General features: G+C 36.4%; 1 protein-coding gene across 1 annotated transcript in view; it reads right to left on the bottom strand.

Annotated features, from left to right (window-relative positions):
* Positions 1–1,960, bottom strand: part of LOC102817496 (olfactory receptor 14C36-like) — a 3,933-nt gene extending 1,973 nt beyond the window's left edge. Inside the window, exon 1 of the mRNA XM_006877080.1 lies at positions 1,241–1,960. Coding sequence (XP_006877142.1) covers positions 1,241–1,960 — 720 coding nt within the window. The remainder of the gene's footprint in view (positions 1–1,240) is intronic.
* Positions 1,961–2,570: the final 610 nt, after the last annotated feature.

Genomic DNA, 2,570 nt, shown 5'->3' with positions numbered 1-2,570 from the left:
TTGATTGAACCTTTTTAAAAATAAAAATGTTAGATTGCTAAGAAAAACTATGAAAATATCTTAAAAGTTGTTTCTGTGAATCATTATGTCCTGTTTTGAATGATTAATCACATTTCAGTTCCTACCCTGTCTTAATCACATCCTCCCTTTGTGACATCCTCCCTGAGTAAATTGCATCCTTCCTTTGTAACAAATCCCTCCCTAAAAAAAGAGAATAAAAGGCTGAGATAGAGTAAGCTCTGCATGCAATGCTAGGCAATGCTGTGCAATGATAGGCAAAATGCTTGCAGATCTGTCTACCTGCCAGCTTGCATCATATCTGTATTTCTGACTTTTTTGTATATATTTCGTCTCTCTCCTCCTCTATCACTTTCGCCACCAGATCTCCCTTCTTCGTGACAGCCACACTTCCTTGTCGAGGCGGGACCCCAACATAGGACCTCAACAATAGAATACTAAACATATCATTTAAGGAGCTCTGGTAGCGTAGTGGTTACAAATCCGGCTGCAAACCGCAAGGTCAGCAGTTCGAAACTACCAGTTACTCCGCAGGAGAAAGATGAGGCTTTCTGCTCCCGTAAAGATTTACAGCCTTGGAAACCCTGTTCAGGGCCACTATGGGTCGGAACCGACTGGATGGCACTTAACAATAACAACAACAAACATACTTAAAAATAACTTAACAAACTATTATTCGTGAGTTTATTAATATTTAAGTAATTATAAACACAGAAGATGAAGTTTAACATAAAATATTGAAAAAGATAAGACGTTTATGAAATATTTAATGGGAGGTTTGAATTTTTTATGATTTTAAGGGCTTGCATATTAATAAAACTACACCTCTTATCAAGCTGCCAATTCAAATAATTCAAAAGCCTCAGAAAGTAAATATTTTGATACATTATGTATTTTAATGAACTTATTACTAAATTTCCATAATAAATTTCCATTTTTATAATTCTAGTCTGTAATTTCAGTTTGTTGCTGAACACATGAATTTCACTAATAGTCTTGAGTGAGCTGAAACTACTTCCTATAAATTTTCTGATGAAATTATTTTTTTAATGATTTTCCTGATGGCACATTTTATTTGTTCATTCCTAAGACTATAAATAATTGGGTTTAAAAGAGGGGGAATTATGGAATAGAACACAGAAAGGACTATATCCTGGATGGATGCAGAAATATCAGATGGCCTTAGGTAAACGTAGAAGCTTGAACTGAGGAAGACTAATACCACAAGAATATGAGGAATGCAGGTGGAGAAGGCCTTTGCTCTGTCTGCTCCACTTGGGAACTTGAGTACAGTAGTAAATATGTGAATGTAAGACCTGATTATGAAGAAGAAACAAACTCCACCAATCACAAGACCAGAGATAAGGATAGTGATCTCATTGCTAAAGGTGTCAGAGCAGGAGAGCTTTAGCAGAGAGGGAATGTCACAGAAAAATTGATGAATAACATTAGAATGACAAAAGGGCAGCCTGAACGTGTTGCCTGCATGGAATCCAGAATAGACCAGACCACTGAGAATGGAAGCCACTGTCATCTGTATGCAGACCCGAGGATTCATGATTACAGGATAGTGGAGAGGCTGGCAGATAGCCACAAAGCGGTCTCGGGCCATAATTGTGAGGAACAGCATTTCCAAATATACGAAGAAAATCACTAGGAAAACCTGAACTACACAGCCAGCCCTTGAAATGACACTGTTGTTGATCAGGAAGTTGACACATGAATTAGGAACTGTTACAGAAATGTAACATGCATCCAAGATGGAGAGATTCCTGAGAAAGAAGTACATAGGGGTATGAAGGCTCTTGTCCAGAGTGGTAGCAATAACAATGAGAAAATTCCCAATGAGAGTCATAAAATACATCAGAGAGAAGGATACAATATGCAAAACTTGTAGTTCCCATACATCAGAAAAGCTGATCAGTAGAAACTCCATCATCATGGTGGAATTGGCCATCTCTTGGTGAGGAAGTTCATATTATGAGTCTCTGAGAGAAACCCTAAACACATGAAGAATTAGATTATGAGTACATAACTTTCAATTATTTTTCTCTTGTCTCTTCTCTATTTCTATTAACTATTGTTATCCTTAGGATAATGCACTGAACCATAAGGTCGGTTTGAACCCAAAAGGTTGGCAGTTTAAACTCACCAGCCACTCCTCAGAAACCCTATACATAGTCAATATGAGTCATAACCTAAACAACGGTACTTAACAACAGCAGTGTATGCATGGGGTCCTGGTATGATACTGTAGGATGAGCACTAGATTGGTAACCACAAGATAGGAAGCTCAGACAGCTAACAGGTCCTAGAAAACTCTATACAGCATCGCTATGAATCAGAATCCACTTGATGGCTCTTAAAAATCATAATAACAATATTTTGAAAGATAAATTATCAGTGTTCTTTAAGCTTCATAATATTCTTATTCCTATTGTATAATGAATGAAGTGAAAATTATGATAATTTTATCATAAATAACATATTTAGTTATCAATTTAAATTATGTATATTGCCATATGTATATGAATATTCCCATGAAAACTGTT

Source organism: Chrysochloris asiatica, unplaced genomic scaffold (assembly GCF_000296735.1).
Source record: "Chrysochloris asiatica unplaced genomic scaffold, ChrAsi1.0 scaffold00441, whole genome shotgun sequence".
Lineage (NCBI taxonomy): Eukaryota > Metazoa > Chordata > Mammalia > Afrosoricida > Chrysochloridae > Chrysochloris > Chrysochloris asiatica.
Note: the sequence above shows the minus strand (reverse complement) of the source record. Positions and strands in the feature narration are given on the sequence as shown.